The 21,135-nt window shown below is 40.9% G+C and overlaps 1 protein-coding gene across 1 annotated transcript in view; it reads right to left on the bottom strand.

The window, feature by feature from the left end:
- Positions 1 to 18,886, bottom strand: part of pcmt (protein-L-isoaspartate (D-aspartate) O-methyltransferase) — a 38,874-nt gene extending 19,988 nt beyond the window's left edge. The window contains exons 1-3 of the mRNA XM_063056329.1: positions 18,691 to 18,886; positions 4,748 to 4,852; positions 1,538 to 1,569 (exon numbers count right to left, since the gene is read on the bottom strand). Of these exons, the coding sequence (XP_062912399.1) occupies positions 1,538 to 1,569; positions 4,748 to 4,852; positions 18,691 to 18,871 (318 nt within the window). The 5' untranslated portion in view covers positions 18,872 to 18,886. The remainder of the gene's footprint in view (positions 1 to 1,537; positions 1,570 to 4,747; positions 4,853 to 18,690) is intronic.
- Between the last annotated feature and the right edge of the window lie 2,249 nt (positions 18,887 to 21,135).

Genomic DNA, 21,135 nt, shown 5'->3' with positions numbered 1-21,135 from the left:
TTAAACTCAAAGGTCTGCAATTACAAGGCTTTTTCCTGCTGCTTTTCTTGCAAAGTGGCACATTTACCATCCTCCAGTCACTTGAAACTTCACTTGTGGCCAAAGATTTAAAAACCTCAGCAATTCTTTCCCTTCTGTAGCATCTGAGATAAGTCTCATCCAGCCCTAGAGATTTATCCATCTTTAATCCTCCTTAGTACCTCTATTTATGGACACTAGCGCAAGACTTTCACCTTATCCCCTCACTGAGGTATCCAACTACAGAGTCAGTTTCCTTTGTGAACCTATGTACAGACTGCCCATGTTATTTCTCTCTTTCCCTGGTTATTCTCTTGTCCTTTACATTCACAAAGTAGAGTCCACATCCATAGATCCCTTAATATTGCCACACAAGTTGATAGTGTGGTTAAGGTGGCATACGGTGTGCTGGCTTTCATTAGTTGAGGAACTGAGTGCGACAGCTGCGAGGTTATGTTCCAGCTCTATGAATCCCTGGGCAGACCACTCTTGGAATGTTGTGTACAATTCTGGTTGCCTCATTACAGGAAAGATAAGAAAGCTTTAGAGTGCACAGGAGATTTACCAGGATGGAACCTGGATTAGAGAACATGTCTTATGAGGAAAGGTCGAACGAGCTAAGGCTTTTCTCTTTGGTGCGAAGGAGAATAACAGGTGACTTGATTGAAGTGCATTAGATTATGAGAGGCATAGATTGAGTGGGTAGTCAGAGCCTTTTTCCCAGGGCAGCAATGGCCAATACAAGACAACATCTGTTTCACGTGAGTAGAGGAAAATTTAGGGGAGACATCAGAGGTAGGTTTTTTCTAAAAAAAATACAGAAAGTGCTGGGTGCCTGGAACACACTACTGGGAGTGGTGGTAAAGGTAATGCAATGGGACTTACACACATGGATAAGAAAAATAGAGGGTTATGAGCTGTGTGAAGGGAAGGGTTCTGATTCTGGAATAGGTTTATATAGGTTGGTACAACACTGTAAGCCAAAGAGCTGTGCTGTTCTACATTCTGTGTTATAATACTTTTGAATACATTTTAAGCTGGGCTGCAACTGGTATTTTATTACAACACACCTCTCCGCCCTCTGAATTTTCTAATTTCCCTACACTTAATACTCCTGATGGACTTGGCTACTTTTAATTCTCTATATCTGCCATCAGCCTTTTTTCCCCTCTTTATCCAAACCTTGATATCCCTCAATATCCAGTGTTTGCTGTAGCCCATCATCTGAAATGATGTTTTAGGATTGAAGTCAAGCTTTCAACTCAAACTGCTTCATAATTCTTTTGCTTTTTGTTTTTAATTCTTAATCATACTGGTTTTAAATTTTGCAGAGTTTTCTGCAGTCACACTTGGTTGAAACAAGGACAAAGCTTAGCTCTTTTCTGGCTTTCATGCCACATTCAGATAAAGGAAGCAAACCAGCTGAGAGCCACAGTTGAAATAACTATTACTTATCTTACTGGTACACAAAACCACAAGTACAAAGGTAAAACTAAACCAGGAAATAATTTACACCTACCATATGTGGGGCACTGATTGTAGCCTGGAAACCTGCAATACAAAAAACAAATGATATACACCGACAAGTGCCGCTCAAATACCAACCTGCAGACAAACTGCTGCAACTTACAAAGTCTAAGGGTTTAAAATGCATAAAATCAGTGTAAGAAACAGAAATAGTCCATTCTTCCCCTTGAGATAGTTCTGCCATTCCGCTGGATGATTAACAATCTCATCTACCATTTCTTTAAGAATATAGTTAACATCCCTTGAGAAATCTCTCCATCTCAATACTAAAAGCATTTATAATTTGTTCTAAGTTTATTTTTCAACCAGATGACAAATGAAGAAATTGTATACCCACAGTATTAACTTCAACTCTTTGCGGGTGTTAGTGGTGGAAGATTGGAACAAGGGGACATAATCCTTTGCCAAATCACATGCCTAGTCCTTCATCTGTGTTCTTCAACAAACTGACTAGATTTCTTTTCTTGTACAAAGTTTCATCATTAACTTCTTTCACCAAAGACTTGGGAGGGCAAGGATTAAAAATCAAGTGACCAATGTAAGTGCAGGCTTGAAAGACTATGAGCAAGTGAGTTAGAATGCTGATAGGGCATGCATAACACAGAATCAGAAAGATGTTGGAAAGTGGTCCATAGATATACTTAAGATTTAGTTGGCAGTAGAGGAAGAAGTTGTATTTTGGTTACCTGGTGGAAAACTCAATCCGGACTGTGAAAGCAATCCCATCCCACAAAAAAACAGTGCTACAGAAGCACTAACTGAAACTCAAAAGACCTTATCTATAAGAGGGGAAGAACACACCAAGATGTGTACAGATTGGAATAACAAGAAATATTGGCCCAGGACAGAGGGATCTGGCAAGCTATAGTTAGCAGCCTAGGCTTAGAAGGGGTAAGTAAGCCTGGTCAAAAATAAGGAGACGAAGAGGAATGGAAAGACTATACAGTGAAGGGCAATCAGTGAAAAAGGACAAAATATAGTTCTAAAATATTGCAATAAGGATTTGAACCTAAAACTGCAAATATGGGACACAAATCTGAGGACAATTCTGCCAGGTGCACATACACATGAATCACTGCATGTGTATTATAAACATTACATGCAAACATGTCAAGGGCAAGAGCTTTATTTCAGTAATTCCATCAGAAAATGTGGCCTGAATCTTGCAGTAACAAGGTGGTGAATAAAATGGTCATTCTAGATTATTACTGTTAAACTAATGGCATTAAGATCACCAAACACATTCTAATATGGATCATTTATACTTACCAGAAATGATTCAAGGACAAGAGTTAATTGCCCAGCACTTGCGTAGGCAAGTCATGCAAAGCTGCTGCACCAGAAAGAGTACTTGCCTCAAAGCTGGAGAAAACCTTACTGAAAATAATGGCTGCTAATGATCCACGTACCAGTTTGGAAGTAACATGTTCCAAGACTTTGAAAAAGAACTTTTTAAACAGCTAATAAACTGGGAAGTTTAATTTTGGGAGACTTCAACTTAGTTTCTAAAACAATTAGATATAAAATACTTCAGTGAAAGTCTGATCTTATTGCCCTTTTCTGACTTTGTGGGTTGGTCAAATCTCAAATATCCCACCTAAACTCATTCTTACACCTAAACAATTTCACAGCAGCAAGTGAAGCTGTGGAATGTACACACCGTGAGGGACTCTGAAGGAATGAGTAGTTTCTAAAAAGGTAACATCTCACTGGTAACTGCAGATAATGGGCAATTTATTTACTAATATCACTCTATAATTGGCTAAAATGAATTAGAAATTAATAGAATTCAATTTATCAGCACAGGATAACAACTGTGAAAAGGCAGACAGCTCATTAACTGCACTTCATTTCCATAAACCAAGCTTTAATAAACAAACTTTGAGAAAAGCATCTCCTATATCACCCACACTCAACTCTGAAGGTAAGTGTTGCACGTTATAAATATTTCACACATACAAACCAATATTTTGAAGTAATTCAATGGACACACCTGTCTAACACTTTAGGAAAACAGAATATTAGCTGCAATGAAAATTTCTATACAATCAGAGGTAAATAATTTGGGCAGAAACATCTCATCCTATCAAATATTATGCTTCACAAACAGTTTAATATGGTTTTAATTTTGTATACAACAGGACCAGATTGTTAAAAATCAAGCTTACCATTTCTGAAGTACAAGTAGCAAGTGTTCCATGGAATACAGTGCATCACAGAGTTATACAGCATGGAAAAAGGCCTTCAGCCCAACTTGTCCATGCCAACCCATTTGCCTTCAGGTAGCCCATATCCCTCTGAACTTTTCCTGTCCATATACCTGTGTAAATACCTTTTTAATGTCTTATTTGTCAATATCAGTGAAGTCCAACTCAATGGGTGGGGGAAGTTGAAATCACATAACTACAATCTCCTACATATTTGCTCTTCGATTGCCCATGAGCTACTGGGAAGCTTATAATACAACCTCAGCAAAGTGAACATTCTCTTGTTTCTGAGTTCACCCATTCAGCCTCACTAGGTGATCCCCCAGTATCCTTCCCAAGCACTGCAATGATGTTGTCCCAAATCAAAAACACCTTCCAACATCTATCATGCCTATAACATTTGTAAACCCAGAACACACAGCTGTCAGTCCTGCTACAGTTACAATATCCCAGTCCTCTGCCTTACCAATCAGCCTCTTGCATTAGGAAAAAAAACTACTGTGCCTTTATTTTATCAGTCCTTCCCTCACCCCCTGTCTAACACCACCTGTGAGGTTCGAATAAAGTCAAATAGGATGCAAACACACCACTTAGTAAAAATCCTAAACAAATTTTGCCATTTATTTGCTGAGTCATTCCTTGGAGAGACTGCTTAGTGTTTACAGTTTTACAAGGCAGACTTCAGAAGGACTGCAATGAGTGAATTCAGAGCTGAAACAATAATGGGCATTTATAAACACAAGAGATTCTGCAAATGATAATTGCAATGTCATTTTTAATGAGAGTGTGTTGGGACAGAAAGGAAAACAGGTTTGTGATTAAATATTCTCATGTAAGATAATAGGGTTTATTTTTAACTAGTTAACACTCATTTTCTAGATTCAGGAATACAAGTGAAGAGTGATAGGTGGGAGGCACTAGAGCCAAATCAGAAATGTGCACAAGGGGGTTGTTTATTATTCATGGAAGAGAAAAAGTCCTTTTTAAATCCTTACCTATAGACTGTGGGGAATCTGTGTAGGGGTTACTCTTTACATAGTGGCAGCGGTCTGTGGCTAACATTACTTGATAAACCCGCTCTGTCTTGATAATTCCATTTTCTGTAAAAAAAAAAGAGAAGATTAATATGATCAATTGTTTCACACCCCAAAATAGAGTAACAGCACAGTCAGTATCAGGTTCAATTTCAAGAATACAAAGGGCCTGGAATTATTGTTTGATTTAAATAATATACATGTTGACCACCGATTTTCTGGACACTGATAGTTCAGCATCACTTTTAATTTGGATGAAATTACGAGACCAAGTATCACTTACTTTTCATGAAACATCTGTTAGATGACATGAATGCTGGCAATTCTGTACAGACATTTATTAAAGAATTTAACATGAAAGACATTCTTTAGTTCATTGCTCGAGGGTGGGAGAAGGTAGAACACTAAAGAATGGCGTACAAGTTGCGGCCTGCTTTGATGTTTGATATTGAGCCTGAAGAAAAGCTTGATGATGATTTTGCAGGACTTTGTGTACCAAAGGAGAAAGTAGTTTTCACGATGTGCTAGAGTATGCAAAAAAGTGTTGCAGGACCTGCTTTCAAAGATATAGCAAGTAGTCTTAAGGGAAGAAAGTCTATGTGAGTGGATGATTGTTGGCAATGAAACAAACATGTTGTGCATCACTTTATAGACTCAGAAATTATAGACCGTGCTCTGAATGCTGATGAAAACACTGCAAGTGATGAAGATGGCAGCGATGATGAAACGGATGAAAATGGAAGATTCACTATTGACAAGTTAATTGAGTTGTTGGGTGACTTAATCAAAGGGTAAGAGAAACGTACCTTCTAATAACTAATGAATTTTTATTTGATGCACAAAAAATTACACAAGGAGTGATCAAAACACGAAGCAACTTCGCCTAGATGAAATGTTTAAAAAGATAACCGAAAAACATTCTTTGCAAACACAGTAAATAATAAATTTATTTTTTAATTAATAATCCATTTTAAGCTTCCACAGTCCATTTTTGCCATTATTATTGCATGACCTCTTTTAATCCAGAAAAAACGTAATCCAGCAAGGCTCAGGAACAGAGGGTGCCAGGAAATCAGTGCTCAACCAGTACTACCAAATTGGCTCTTGCTACCTTCATACCCACAGTATTGCTTTGCTAGTTGTGTCTATTTGACTTGGATGGTCTCCTGTCAATCACCTAGTCAAAATGAACTCAAGGAACTTGACATTTGACAGCAGCTTTATTTGGCAAACATCTTATTTACAACTTCACAATTTGGAACCAAAAGCCCCTGGGGACTTAACTACTCTAATTTGCCTCAAGACAGCTTTTTTAATTGTTTTTTTTTAAAACAGAAGGGGAGGTGCTTGCTGTCTGAGGGAAATGAGAGTTAATCGTTTAGCCAAAGCAGTGGAACAAAACTAGGTATAGGGAACTGTGGTAGGGTGAATGCAATGAGAGATGGAGTCAGTCAGTACAAGCAAAGAGACATTCTGGAGCAGTTGGTGTCAGCAGTCCTGAGAGGGAGAGCTCCACAAAACCACCAGATGAGGAGAAGGATTAAATGGAACTGATGAGGTCAGGGAGGGGCAGCAGGAGTGGTGAATCAAGTTCAAGTTCAATTATCATTCAACCATACATGAATACAGCCAAAGGAAACAACGTTACTCCAGGGCCAATGTGCTAAACAATACCAACCGTCATACACAGCACAAGGCACATACAGAATAACAGCAAAACAGTCACACACAAAAAATTCCAAGTCCCTAAATGTTACAGCAGTCTGCAGTTGAACACAATACAGCACCAACTCCAGTACTGATGCCACGCCACACTGCCTCTGGCAATGGCTGATGGATTCCCAGCCACGAGCAACACCGTGGCTTGAGACTCAGTCCTCGCTACGACTGAGGCCATGCAGTTCCCCCACCATTTGCCAATAAACCAAAGAATTGGACTTTTTACGTTCCACACCAGAAATGTCCAACAGGGTCTTGTGATCACAAGAAAAGCAACTAAGACTATCACTTGCTGTTAGGCTGCACACCTTCTTCATGCACCTCTGTCACAGGTGGCATTATAGTCCACACCAAGTCCAGCTCCTTCAGTTTCTCCAAAACAAAGACCAACTCGCTGATAGGGTAGACCTGCAGTACTTTATGTTCTTAATATCCAGCTAGCTCTTGAAATCATAAAAAAATGTTTAAGGAGGTGGGAATAACTTTATCAGGTGGCTGGAAGGGAGCAGTTATGATTTTAATAGACAGCGAGTCAGGTAGGGTGGTGAGGGAAAGTTGGTGAGTTGGGGACTTCTGCAAGGAGGAAACATGGTGAATCAGGTTGGGTAAAGGAAACGAATATGACGACAATCATGAATGTTATCAGCAAGTGTGCCCATCTGATATGGATGGTAGGGTGGGATTTACACTGATTCCTGTTAGAAAAGTGGGAGCCTATGAGAAACAAGTGAGTTGTGAATTTTAAGAGATGCACAACCACAAGTGAATCAGCCATTGGTACTGATACCAAAGAACATATTTTCAGATATGGGAGTGTAAAATTAATATAAATGGGCGCTCAATGACTTGCCCTGACCAAGTGGCTGAAGGGCTGTTCTGTGCTACATCTCTACCATTTATGAACAAATGCAGGGTTCTACCCAAGAAATGGGATCAAGAGAAGATCACCTGACCCTTTGAGCCTGCTCTGCTTTCCCTCAACATTTCCCTACACTGATCTCAATATTCCTCAATACACTTAAAATCCAGAAATCCTTTGGAGTAGAGAATTTTAAAGAATCATTGTCCTTGGCATGAAGAAAGTTCTCCTTGTCTCATAAATGGTCTTCATGTTCAGAGAATTTGACCCCTGCTTTTAGATTCTAGCCAGAGGATACAGCATCCCTACTATATGATCCACAAGAAATTAAGTTTTAATGAGACCTCCTATTCTTCTAAACTCCAGTGAACACTAGTCCACTCAATCTCTTTTGATAAGCCAGTCCTGGTATCAGTCTAGTGAATCTTTTCTGCACTCTCTCAAATAATGAGAATATTTACCCAAAACAAGAAGAACCAGATTATTATATAATATTCCACAAAGCTATTTGTACTCCAACAACAAACCATTCACATTTCTAACTTTGCTGCACCTGCCTGCTGGCTTTCAGTGACTTGTTTGCAACTATACAAGATCACTTCAAAGTTACTCAAATTTCCATATTTAAAAGCATAACCTTACTTTTTGGATTTGTGCACCAAACTGGAAAAGAAAACATTTCCCCCACATTCGATTTCACCTACAATGAAGTTGCAGTCATTCACCTTGTCATTATCCCCTTTGAAAGCCTCATTACATCACAATCTCACCCAGTTCTGCAACATCAGCAATTTTAAGGCTATGAGACCATAAAACTCAGGAACAGATTTAGGCCCTTTGAGTCTGCTCTACCATTCCATCATGGATGATTTATTACCCACTCAACACTATTCTCCTGCCTTCTCCCCATAATCTTTGACACCCTTACTAATGAAGAACCTATCAACCTCTGTTTTAAACATACCCAATGACTTGACAACCTCTGACTACAGATATTCCTCACGTCTGTTCTAAAGAGACATCCCTCTATTCCGGGGCTGTGCCTTCTGATCCTACCACCACTATAGGAAACATCCTCTCGACATCTCGGCATTAGATTTTAGGAATTGATTCTAAATTGATTTCTCAGCAACATCAATATTGATGAACATCTGGGGCTCAAACAGCAATCACTGTTGTAAACCACTAATTATACCCAGCCCATTCAAGAAAGAGCCCTTCTTCCGCTCTTTGCTTTCCATCTGCTAACCAATTCTAAGTTCAAATTAATGTATCACCTCAATTCTGTACTCAAAGGTTTTTGGCCACCTTTTATAAGGATCTAATCAACAGCTTCCTGAAGATCCAAATGCAGTAAAGTAATAACGCAGTGGCCTCAGACATGGATACAGCTGGAATGAGATTTTTCAAAATACTGAATGTTATTCCTGTCAACGCAGCACCACTTTCATTAAAAACAAGATCTTACACAGTTAAATAATCAACTATACCATGCATCCAGCAAGTTTTTAAAAGGAGCACAGGAAACCATCTCTGATAACTTTTAAGGGAGCACAGGAAATTGAACCAGTTGAATCATATGTCAAACCACCAGAATAACCAGATAGAATTATACATGTCCACTAGTTCCTCCTTAGGCATTCTAACAGCCACAGACATGTTTAAAGCATTCCCGCAGGAAGCATTACTTTTCTCACAAAGTCAGCTTGAGCCTTAACCCCCAATATGCAAGTGCAGAGATATTCCAGTTTTATATCAAGCTCTGCAGAATAAGGGAGCCCAGTTAAAAAAATATTTATCACAAGATAAAATATACCATAACTTGCTTTACTAGAATGAATACTCTGAGTATTCAAAGCAACAAGTGATGCTCTGGTTAATAATTTTAGAAGCTCCGAAAATAGAGTAGTTGTAACTGAGGACCTCCAACGCAATATGATACTTAAATACTATGGCCTAAATAGGGAACTTGTACAACACTTGCCTCCTCAGTGGTGCAGAAACATGCCGAGTTAAAGAACAGATGTACATTAAGCATTTCCAAAAGTTGACTAAATCTCATCTATAAATGAACAGAAGTAGTGAAATATCAATACTGATACAAATTTTGCATGGCAATAAAAAAAAAGAAATGCTGGTTAAAATCTTAAATAATATTGCATAACTATGGTGTCAGAGTAGCATAGTGATTAGCGCCGCTACCATAGCTTTCTAGAGTCAGAAAGAGCAGAGGCTTATATCTTGTTTAACAGCCTCATATATGGGAGTTTGTCAAAGGCCTTCTGAAAATCCAAGTAAACGATGTCCACTGGCTGTTATCCTACCTGTTTTTCCTCAGAATTCCAACAGATTTGTCAGAAAAGATTTTCCTTCGAGGAAACAATACTGGCTTCAGTCATTTTATCAAGTGCCTCCAAATACTCTGAAACCTCATCCTCAATAATGGACTCCAACATCTTATAAATCAATGAAGTCAGGCTAACTGATCTACAGTGGCATGCAAAAGTTTGGGAACCCCTGGTCAAAATTTCTGTTACTGTGAATAGCTAAGCGAGTAAAAGATGACCCGATTTCCAAAAGGCATAAAGTTAAAGATGACACATTTCTTTAATATTTTAAGCAAGACTACCTTTTTTCCTTCCATCTTTTACACTTTCAAAATAACAGAAAAGGTAAAGGGCTTGAAGCAAAAGTTTGGGCACCCTGCATGGTCAGTACTTAGTAACACCCCCTTTGGCAAGTATCACAACTTGTAAACCCTTTCTGTAGCCAGCTAAGAGTCTTTCAGTTCTTGTTTGGGGGAGTTTCACCCATTCTTCCTTGCCATTCTAGTTCTGTGAGATTCTTGGCCATCTTGCATGCACTGCTCTTTTGAGGTCTATCCACAGATTTTCGATGATGTTTAGGTCGGGGGACTGTGAGGCCCATGGCAAAACCTTCAGCTTGCCCCTCTTGAGGTAGTCCACTGTGGATTTTGAGGTGTGCTTAGGATCATTATCCTGTTGTAGAAACCATCCTCTTTTCATTTTCAGCTTTTTTTACAGATGGTGTGATGTTTGCTTCCAGAATTTGCTGTTATTTAATTGAATTCATTCTTCCCTCTACCAGTAAAATGTTCCCCGTGCCACTGACTACAACACAAGCCCAAAGCATGATCGATCCACCCCCATGCTTAACATTTGGAGAGGTGTTCTTTTCATGAAATTCTGCACCCTTTCTTCTCCAAACATACCTTTGCTCATTGCGGCCAAAAAGTTCTATTTTAACTTCATCAGTCCACAGGACTTGTTTCCAAAATGCATCAGGCTTGTTTAGATGTTCCTTTGCAAACATCTGACGCTGAATTTTGTGATGAGGATGCAGGAAAGGTTTTTTTCTGATGACTTTCATGAAGGTCATATTTGTGCAGGTGTCGCTGCACAGTAGAACAGTGCACCACCACTCCAGAGTCTGCTAAATCTTCCCGAAGGTCTTTTGCAGTCAAACGGGGGTTTTGATTTGCCTTTCTAGCAATCCTACCAACAATTCTCTTGGAAAGTTTTCTTGGTTTTCCAGACCTCAACTTGACCTCCACCGTTCCTGTTAACTGCCATTTCTTAATTACATTACGAACCGAGGAAATGGCTACCTGAAAATGCTTTGCTATCTTCTTATAGCCTTCTCCTGCTTTGTGGACATCATTTATTTTAATTTTCAGAGTGCTAGGCAGCTGCTTAGAGGAGCTCATGGCTGCTGATTATTGGGACAAGGTTTGAGGAGTCAGGGGATTTATAAAGCTTTGAAATTTGCATCACCTGGCCTTTCCTAACAATGATTGTGAACAAGCCATGGCCCTAACAAGCTAATTAAGGTCTGAGACCTTGGTAAAAGTTATCTGAGAGCTTAAATCTCTTGAGGTGCCCAAACTTTTGCATGGTGTTCCTTTCCTTTTTTTCCCACTCTAAAATTGTACAAAACAAAAATAATACACTAATCTTGCTTAAAATGTTGAAAAGAATGTTTCATTTTTAACTTTATGACTTTTGGAGATCCGTTTACCTTCTACTTAACTATTCAAAGTAACAGAAATTTTGACCAGGAGTGTCCAAACTTTTGCATGCCATTGTATAATTTCCTATATTTTGCCTTCCTCTTTTCTTAAACAGTGGAGTGACATTTATGATTTTCCACTCCTCCAGAACCAATCCAGAATCCAGTGAATCTTAAAAGATCACTATTATTGCCTCCACAGTCTCAGCGACCTCTTTCAGAACCCAGGAGTGCGGGTTCAGATTTGGTCTGAGTGACTTAACTACCTTCAGACCTTTCAGCTTCTCCTTAGGAATTGCAACTACACTCACTTCTGCCCCTGACATACTTGAATTTCTAACATGCTGCTGGTGTCTTCCAGTAAAGACCAACACTAAATACTTGGGTTCAAACACCATTTCTTTCTTCCCCATTACTACCTTTCCAGCAGTCTTATGTCCATCTCTCTTACTCTATATATCTGAAAAAACTTCTGGTAGCCTCTTTAATATTACTGACTAGCTTACCTTCATATTCATCTTTTCTCCCCTTATGGTTTTTTTTGTTGCCTCCTGTTGAGTTTTTAAAACTTCCCACTAAATTTTGCTACATTTTGCTTTCATGCTGTCTTCGATTTTACTTTCCTTGTCAGCCACGGTTGCCTCATATACCCCTTGGAGTGCTTCTTTTTCATTCAGATGAATCAATACTGAGTCTTCCGAATTAATCCCAGAAACTTCAGCCATTGGTGGTGTACCATCATCCCTGGTAGTATCCCCTTCCATTTGATTCCGGACAGCTCCTCTTTCATGCTATGTAGTTCCGTTTACTCAAACTGTACATTACCAAAACATCCAATGATAGCTTCTCCCTCTCAAACTGCAGGGTGAATTCTATCATAATATAATCACTAAGGGTTCCTTTACCTTAAGCTCTCTCATCAAATATGGTTCATTACACAACACCCAATGCAGAACTGTCTTTTTCCTAGTGGGCTCAACCTCAAGCTGCTCTAAAAACCTCTCAGAGGCATTCTACTGGCTGAGTCTTAGGGTTTCACAATGCCCTCAATCACCTCGGCCCTGGAGGGGAAACAAGTCATCCTCAATACCAAGCACCAAATATGTACAGCTGGCACTGTACACAGTTCCAACATTCTCTTTCTCAAATGCTATAACTCAGCTAATAAAGGAAAGTATTCTTGCTTAAAGCAATACATTACAAAGAGCTTTAAAGCTTTTTACATAGTCGGGTATTGTTTACAATGTACACCGGCTGCATTTGGATGTGGGTCTTAAGCTGATGGATGGCAACGTGAACAACTGGGATGTAGCTGCTCAAGATCATAGTCGTCAGGAGCTCAGCTCTGCACAGGCATCCAAGACTAGGTGAATGGTGTGTGAGAGACACAAAACTCCTGTCTGCTTCATGCATTTTCTACATGTGCCTCAAACATTCTTAAGAAGCACATTGCTGTTCCATGTAAAGAAACTTTATTCTTCATTGTTGCCAAACGATTAGTACTAGAATGTACAATCATCACAGCGATATTTGAATCTGCACTTCACACTCCCTGATTACAAATATTAAATATTAAAAATAGTTAGCATTAGTAAATATTAAAAATTTAAATTATAAATCATAAATAGAAAATAGAAAACTTGTTCCACTTGCGCACCACCGATGTAAATTGGGTCGTGCGGTCCACTACTCCTTCTGAAGTCAACAACCAATTCCTTCGTCTTGCTGACTGTTAACATTTTCCAATGACTTCTTTAACTTCCTCACCAAATTGTATGGCAACGATAAAATGATACAGTACTTACAGGGGGAAAATATAATGCAATTTGAAACACTGTTACTCTGAAACTTAAAGCAAGTGTGTTTACTCTTTCTCAGTTCTGACCATGAAACGTTAATTTTGTTCTTTAACCATATAAGCATATAACAACTGCAGCACGGAAACAGGCCATCTCGGCCCTTCTAGTCCATGCCAAACTCTTACCCTCACCTAGTCCCACCGACTTGCACTCAGCCCATAACCCTCCATTCTTTTCCGGTCCATATAGCTGTCCAATTCAACTTTAAACGACAACATCGAACCTGCCTCAACCACTTCTGCTGGAAGCTCGTTCCACACAGCTACCACTCTCTGAGTAAAGAAGTTCCCCTTCATGTTACCCCTAAACTTTTGCCCTTTAACTCTCAACTCATGTCTTGTTTGAATCTCCCCCACTCTCAATGGAAAAAGCCTATCCACGTCAACTCTATCTATCCCCCTCATAATTTTAAATACCTCTATCAAGTCCCCCCTCAACCTTCTACGTTCCAAAGAATAAAGACCCAACTTGTTCAACCTTTCTCTGTAACTTAGGTGATGAAACCCAGGTAACATTCTAGTAAACCTTCTCTGTACTCTAATTTGTTGACATCTTTCCTATAATTCGGTGACCAAAACTGTACGCAATACTCCAAATTTGGCCTCACCAATGCCTTGTACAATTTCAACATTACATCCCAACTCCTATACTCAATACTCTGATTTATAAAGGCCAGCATACCAATAGCTTTCTTCACCACCCTATCCACATGAGATTCCACCCTCAGGGAACTATGCACCATTATTCCTAGATCCCTCTGTTCTACTGCATTCTTCAATGCCCTACCATTTACTATGTATGTCCTATTTTGATTAGTCCGACCAAAATGTAGCACCTCACATTTATCAGCATTAAAATCCATCTGCCATCTTTCAGCCCACTCTTCTAACTGGCCTAAATCTCTCTACAAGCTTTGAAAACCTACTTCACTATCCACAACTCCATCTATCTTAGTATCATCTGCATACTTACTAATCCAATTTACCACCCCATCATCCAGATCATTAATATATATGACAAATAATATTGGACCCAATACAGATCCCTGAGGCACACCACTAGTCACCAGCCTCCAATCTGACAAACAGTTATCCACCACTGCTCTCTGGCACCTCCCATCTGGCCACTGCTGAATCCATTTTACTACTTCAATATTAATACCTAACGATTGAACATTCCTAACCAACCTTCCATGTGGGACTTTGTCAAAGGCCTTACTGAAGTTCATATCAACAACTTCCACCGCTGTACACTCGTCAACTTTCCTAGTAACCTCTTCAAAAAAATTCAATAAGATTTGTCAAACATGCACTTCCACGTACAAATCCACGTTGACTGTTCTTAATCAGATCCTGTCTATCCCGATAATTAGATTATGGAGACACGCAGTCCTCTTTTATTGTCATTTAGTAATGCATGCATTAAGAAATGATACAATATTTCCTCCGGTGTGATATCACAAAACACAGGACAGACCAAGACTGAAAAAACTAACAAAACCACATAATTATAACATATAGTTACAACAGTGTAACAATACCATAACTTGATGAAGAACAGTCCATGACACAGTAAAAAGTTCAAAGTCTCTCAAATGTCCCACATCTCACGCTGACGGGAGAAGGAAGAAAAACTCTCCCTGCCATGCCCGACCACAGTCCGACTCTGATTTGTCTGAGAACTTCGAGCCTCCGAATCAGCTCTCCAACACCAAGTACCGAGCACCATCTCTATCCGAATGATTCGACCTCAATCTCGATCGCCAACAGCAGGCAAAGCCGGGGATTTTGAGGCCTTCCCTCCGGAAGATTCTCGATCACGCAGTAACAACAGCAGCGAACCTGCGTTTCACAAATTTCTCCAGATGTTCCTCTGTGCTTTCACGTCTGTCTCCATCAAATCAGAATTGTCCACGGCCCCCATTTAACAGATACGATATCATTTTCACCGGAGGGCTGCACGAGCGCTGCTATCTCTTCCTCCCATCTCTAAGAATACTTTCCATCAATTTACCCACCACTAACGTCAAACTCACAGGCCAATAATTGCTAGGTTTAGTCTTAGAACCCTTTTTAAACAATGGAACAACATGAGCAATACGCCAATCCTCCGGCACCATCTCCGTTTCTAATGACACTTGAAATATTTCTGTCATAGCCCTTACTATTTCCATACTAACTTCCCTCAAGGTCCTAGGGAATATCCTGTCAGGACCCGGAGACTTATCCACCTTTATATTCCTTAAAAGCTCCAGTACTTCCTCTTCTTTAATCATCATAGTTTCCATAACTTCCCTACCTGCTTCCCTTATCTTACACAATTCAATATCCTTCTCCTTAGTGAATACCGAAGAAAAATTATTCAGAATCTCCCCCATCTCTTTTGGCTCCACACATAGCTGTCCACTCTGATTTTCTAAGGGACCAATTTTATCCCTCACTATCCTTTATTTATTTTCACCTTACTTGCCAAAGCAACCTCATATCTTCTTTTAGCTTTTCTAATTTCTTTCTTAAGATTCTTTTTACATTCTTTATATTCCTCGAGCTCCTCATTTACACTTTCCCCAGCTGCTGACTGTTTCCAGCATTTTGAATTATTAATCTATGTGTCTGCTTGTGGGAAATGCATACATCTAAAAAATGAACATTACTGTGAGCAAAATTCTTCAAATATTTAGGTCTATTATGCCAAAACTCTTCCCTTACAATTTGCCCAAATGGGACCTGGATAAACACAGCATCGAGCTTCCACATCAAATTAAAAGCATTTTATTTAAAGCAGTAATACAGATGCAGGATCAGAAACTGATATCTTATACTTTCAATAGGAAATAAACATTAGATCTGTGTCATCTTCTACTGCAAACATACATAACTCATAACTTAAATGATGTACTAACTAAATGGCAGCAAACACAAAAGCAAATTTTATCCAGAGAAGTGACAACCATAGATTTCAGTTTTTAGATTGGATTGCAACATACAACTTGCATTTAAAGCAAAAATTTAAAACAGATGTGTGAGAGAAAATACATTTCCACCAAGAAATGCTGTTTCACCCAATTTCCATGGGGAAAAATGTGTGCCAGGACAAACGATGTACAGCAGTGAACCTGACAAGACCATAAAACAAAGGAGCAGAATGAGGCCTTTAGGTCCATTGGGTCTACTCTGCTGTCCGATCATGGCTGATTTATTACCCCTCTCAACCATTAAACGAGAATGAAAGAAGCTCGACTCAAATTCCCAAATCTCAGTCTATCGTCATCCACTTAGGTCAGAAGTACTCTCAACTTGTTAGTATTAATTGGCATCAAGTGGTCCTCAAACCATATCAGTAATTTCAGGAACACGCTCCATCCCTTTGCATCCTCAATGAACCAATTCTAGCAGACCCTGCCCATATTTCACATAACAGTCTTTGGGAACTCAGTTCATTCAACCACCCTTCATGCTGAGAGACAAGTCTCACTTCATTTGGTCAGGTCCCAAAGGCACGAGATGGTTGTGAAAAACAGGTCTGTGCTCCTTTTATTGTGCACTGCTCTCTGGCTGCACAACCACAACGGGTGTGTGCCATCCTTGACAGGTGCTACAAATGCAATTACTCAAGCCTACTTTAGGATTATCAACGTACAACCACCATCACAACATTCTTCTTGATGGAAAATTCCAAACCACATTCATCTTTCACTGTTTAATCCTACTTTTTAACTTAAGATATGAGCCATGTAGCACTCTTGGTTAAGAGAAAGGTGGCTGAACACCATGTTGAGACCAACAACCCAATTCCATACCAAACGAGAGCTACATACTATCTTATGGAGATATTAAACCAAGATTGCCTCCTGTCATTTCAAAGAGATCTCAGGCCACTATTTTGGAAAAAAAAAGCAGGGGAACTCATACCTGTAACCTGGCCCATAAATATTCCTCAATCAAACACAGATAATCAGACCTAATAATGCTAATGCAGCACTATTGAGACAATTCATTGTACACAAGGCTCCCGTGTTTCCTCCATTACGACAGTTCTGCACCAATTAAAGCCCCTTAAAACTGCCAAAGTTCAAGAAAAATAATGTCTAAATGCTCAGCTTTTAGAAAAGGTCACCACAGAACACAATGCCCTTATTACAGCTCCCTGTTCCCCACAATCCATTACTTCACTTGCATTCCTCAGCTTTTGGAAATTCCTAAAAAACACAGTGGGGATTCTGTCACATTTTCCCACAACCCTCATTGCCAAACACCTTCCCTCTGTTGATATTCATCGTTCAGATACTTCACTCGTCTGTATCAGCTGTATATTAGCGTACAATAAGGAATCACAATTTGTCAGAGAAGGCAAAGTTTGAAAATAGTCTCATCAATGAACACCAGAACCGAAGTACAAAAATAGGCTCTTCAGTTCCTTGTACCTTCAACATTCAATAGACTGGCTAATTTTATTTCTGCACCACTGTACTAAATTAATCCCATACTCCTTCATTTCCTTTATATCCCCAAATCAAGCTAAACAAGCTATGGGCATATTCTCAAACATCCAGCATTATGGGCCAGAAAATCCTGAATTAGCCACATAGAGCCCTGGCTAAAGATCTGGGCACCCGAGTTCAAAAATGAATATGACAGCTGAGGAATTTATTTAAAAATTGGCTTCTTGAAATTGAAATGTAGTATTAGTAACATAACAGATACCAGTAAAGGTTCATATCTGTGCCTCGACTGCGTGGAACTGAATAGATGGCACACCACAGAATGATCCTTACCACCTGTCAGTCAACAAAACGCATTATGGTTGAGTGTTGGGCCAACACAACAGAAACCAACTGAGATTCTCGTCTCGCCTCAGTGCGCCAGGGATTGGCAGGACATCACTGCAAAATTGCAACGTCGCAGTACCACCACGGCAACACCGAGCCTCGGCCCGACAAAGACGACGGGGTCTAAAAAGCTAACGCTTCACACCCCCTTCCCCCCCGAAACAGAGGTTTCCCAACCTGCCGAATGTCTCCGAAATTTGCCATGAATGTCCTGCATCTATGATTTCTGTCATCGCCTGCACTTGCAGTCGGAAGTGATGCCAGGACTGCTCCGACCGGCTGGGCTCTGACCTGCCCTACACACAGAAGGGCGCTAGCAGCTGACGCCAGTGTGCAGGCTGACCAGAGCCGGGGAAGTGGGGGCGTGCTCCGCTGTACCGTCTGTCCTACATCTGCGGGCTTTTGGACCCCCATAAGAGCAAGGATGCCCCAACACTGCCACACCCCTCTTCCACGGGCGGGGGAGGTGAACGAACACACGGAGCCCTCATGCTGCAACCGCCGCCGCCGCAGCCTGACGTACCCAGGGTGGGGTAAGGAAGAGGCATTACGCGGCGGCTGGGGCTGCACATCCCACCTCCCCATCTTCGCCCCGCCCGCCCGCACTCACTGCGCAGGTTGTTGACGAGCTCCGCTTGGCTGTCCCCGCCGCATTTCCAGGCCATGCTGTGACACAGAGCGCGCAGCAGGTACAAGGCCACCGTCAGCAGCACGCCTGCGCACACGGCTCTACCCACAATGCTTATCACCTCGGCCGTTGACGCCCCCTCAGCCTCACCGCCCACCTCCATGACGTCACGGAGTGGCAGGAGACCCCGCCCACTGGTCGGTTGGCGGTGGTGCCTGTGCAGCGAGCGACGAGTCCCGGCCGTTAGGCTCTCATTCCCCGCGTACTGTCTGTGTTGTCAATCCCTCCCCCAGCCCCGCCACCCCCGCCAACAGTCGCACAGTGCGAGGTGCCTGGAGTCGTTGCGCGGAGCTGACGGGGGAAGGATAAGCCGGTTACCGGGCGGCGGCTTCTCCGGGACCACGTGCTTGGGCCTGGTGACGTGGGCCCCCAGCCCAGCTGCCGTGACGTGCGGCCGGTTCCGGAGCTCGTGCGCTATTCATGATGCTGCAACAAGTCCATCTCCCCTCTGCAATGCCCCATATGCCTGCGGTCGGTGGACCGGCAATATCGACGGGGGTTCACATCCCTCTGCACCTGCAATGAATATATTCCCTGTGATATTGGGTGCCGAACTCCCATCTGAAATGCTCCAAAGGTCACCGATCTGCAAACAAGTGATGTACCGTCCTTCCACTGCATTGCTCAAAGGGAGTGTTGATACACGAAAAGCAACATTTCGCAGCTAAGGCGCTCAAAAACTTCTACAGAAGTACCGTGGAGGGTATTCTGACAGGTTACATCACCTTCGGGTATGGGGGGGGTCAGTGGTGGGTGCACAGCATCGAAAGAAGGTACAGAAAGTTGTAAAATTAGTCAGCTCCATCTTGAATACCAGCCCCCGTAGTATCTAAGACATCTTCAAGGAGCGGTGTCTCGGAAAGGGGGCGTCTTATAATTAAGTTAGTCCTGACGAAGGGTCTCGGCCTGAAACGTCGACTGCACCTCTTCCTATAGATGCTGCCTGGCCTGCTGCGTTCACCAGCAACTTTGATGTGTGTTGCTTGAATTTCCAGCATCTGCAGAATTCCTGTTGTTTGTCTTATAATTAAGGATCCCCATCACCCAGGATATGGCCTCGTCTCATTGTTACCATCGGGAAAGAGGTACAGAGGCCTGAAGGTGCACACTCACTGATTCCGGAACAGCTTCTTCCCCTCTGCCATCTATTCCTAAATGAACATTAAACCCATGAACATTATTATTCTATTATTTCTGTTTCTGCACTATTTTTAATTGAGCTATTTAACACATACATATGTATGTATATATACATACATTTATGTATATTGATTTAATTATTTATTTCCCTTATGTATTGCATTTACTGCTGCCGCTAAGTTAGCAAATCTCACAACATATGCCAGAGATATTAAACCTGATTCTGATTCAGATGCCGGAAAATGAAATAAAAGAGAGAAAGAACTGCATAAAGTTCGGATTGAGATCGGTCGGTGCAGTCGCACCCCGTTAATACGTCGTACCTGCTGCGTAATTGCACATGGAGAGCGATATTGGAGAAAATCCTTTATTAACCTTCCATCACTACCCCTAGGATATGCTATTTGATGCTAAGTAGTTCACATGCTTCTAACATGTTGGCGAGAATGGTGTAGAGATTACAGCGCAAACAGCTCTGCCTACATCAGATGCCTTTATTAGCCTGGGGGGCCTGCCTTACCTCTCAGGCTGACCAGCTGTCAGAGATAGTACCCCTTATCCGAAATTCCAAAATCTGAAAACCTTTAAAATCTGATTTTTTTTTTAACACTGACTTAAAGTCACAAATGGAACAATTCCACAAGACACTGGGAAGGCTCCCAGGTAATGCACAGGTCACTGTGCCCAACAGACAGCTTTGTGAAGTGATCTCACATGCAATGAACAGAAGTTAATGAAAAATAAAACACTGCATAAAGCAAAAAATGAAGATCTTGATCGTGTATTGTCAGCATCAGAGTGAACATATACCACTTAAAGCTATGCTGATCATAAAACAAGCAAAGGTCTACCACAATAAACTGAAAATTGAAGGTAGTTGTGAATACAGTATTCAGCAAGCTGGTTGCAGAAATTTAAGAAAAGACATGGCATTAAATTTTTCAAATGTCTGCTGATCAAGAAAATCTAGCATCAGAACAAGTTTACGATGCTGATTGTTTTTATAGCTTACATAACAACATTAAATTTTTAAAGTGTGGCTGATGAAAAACAAATCCCAGAACAGCCCACATTACTGATAGTTTTTATACCTTACATAAAACCCAAAAAGTAAAGTACAAATACATTGTACTGCAACCTTTGAATCAAAATACAGCATGGTAGGTGGAGACGGAAAGCCTACCGTTGTTTGCTGCTGTTGAATAGCTGACTCAGGTATTCTCCTGA

Source organism: Mobula hypostoma, chromosome 8, assembly GCF_963921235.1.
Source record: "Mobula hypostoma chromosome 8, sMobHyp1.1, whole genome shotgun sequence".
Taxonomy (NCBI): domain Eukaryota; kingdom Metazoa; phylum Chordata; class Chondrichthyes; order Myliobatiformes; family Myliobatidae; genus Mobula; species Mobula hypostoma.
The sequence above is the reverse complement of the archived record's forward strand: the minus strand, read 5'-3'. Positions and strand labels throughout refer to the sequence as shown.